Source organism: Nematolebias whitei, chromosome 11 (assembly GCF_014905685.2).
Source record: "Nematolebias whitei isolate Nwh7 chromosome 11, NemWhi1, whole genome shotgun sequence".
Lineage (NCBI taxonomy): Eukaryota > Metazoa > Chordata > Actinopteri > Cyprinodontiformes > Rivulidae > Nematolebias > Nematolebias whitei.
In genome coordinates this window covers 47228802-47229887 of record NC_056508.1, presented here as the reverse complement: position 1 = coordinate 47229887, position 1086 = coordinate 47228802, and the positions used below count along the sequence as shown (strand labels likewise).

The 1086-nt window shown below is 45.9% G+C and overlaps 1 protein-coding gene across 1 annotated transcript in view; it reads right to left on the bottom strand.

Annotated features, from left to right (window-relative positions):
• rtel1 (regulator of telomere elongation helicase 1) overlaps nt 1-1086 on the bottom strand; it is a 25140-nt gene that overhangs the window by 2855 nt on the left and 21199 nt on the right. Inside the window, exon 27 of the mRNA XM_037684561.1 lies at nt 474-569. Coding sequence (XP_037540489.1) covers nt 474-569 — 96 coding nt within the window. The remainder of the gene's footprint in view (nt 1-473; nt 570-1086) is intronic.

Here is a 1086-nt window from a genome sequence, read left to right as displayed (position 1 = left end):
GCATCCATCCATCCATCCATCCATCCATCCATCCATCCATCCATCCATCCATCCATCCCACTCTGAGGTTTAGCTGATCACATTAGGGCGGCGGGCGACAAGCATCCATTCGAGGAACGCTCGTTTCATTCACGGTTGTGTTCACCTCCAGTAAACTAATGAACCTGAACTAAAACCAGCTGTAGGAACATCTGGAGGACAAAATGTGACTGGAATCTGTTCAAGATCAAAGAAGCCTTTCATGTTTTAAGAATAAATAACATGAAGTTTCAGCTCGGAGGACGACTCTCGGCTACGACCACATCCAGCTTTAGATGAACGTCTGCGACACTGAACGAGTTACAGCCGTTTGTTTATTTGTCAGTCGTTCCTGGCAGCCATCTTGAATCAAGTCGACTCCATTAGACGAAGATCCAGTAGAAGATATTTTGCTAACACAGCCCCTATAGTAAAAAGAGAGTAATCAAACGGACCTGCTCCTGGACCAGCTTTATTTTGCGTTTCCCTCCTCGGAGTTCGTCCTCCATCCTCTTCTCGTGCTGCAGGGACAGCGTGGACAGACGGTTGTCCTTCAACACAAAAAGACAGGAAGACGTCTCACACTTCATGTCTTGTTGCTAAACGTCTGAAGACATTTCTGCTGTTGTGGACCAGAGCGACGAGCTTAACGTTTCTAAGACGAAGGAACTTGTTGAGGATTTTAGAAAAAAAGAATAAATCCTGCTCTGTTCCACGGAACGATGGGGAAGTGGTGAACTCGTACAAATATCTGGGAACGGTTTGATTCCCAATTTAAATTTGACTGCGTTTTCAAGCGAGGTCAGCAGACAACTCAGTTACTGAAACTAATTATTTTAATATCAAAAAGGATTTTAAACTTTTGTCTGTAAAAACTAAGAACAGCTTCAGAGCTTTAAGGTTGGACCAGAACAACCCGGTCCAGCAGAGAAACTGCATTTCTAACAGAAGCAGGAGCTTCACAAAGGTGGGGAGAAGAAACCGCAGCAGGACCACACGCAGTCAGCTGATCATGCCCCGTCATCCAACCGACTGCACCCAGTCCCACGACCACGCCCTGTCCTCTGA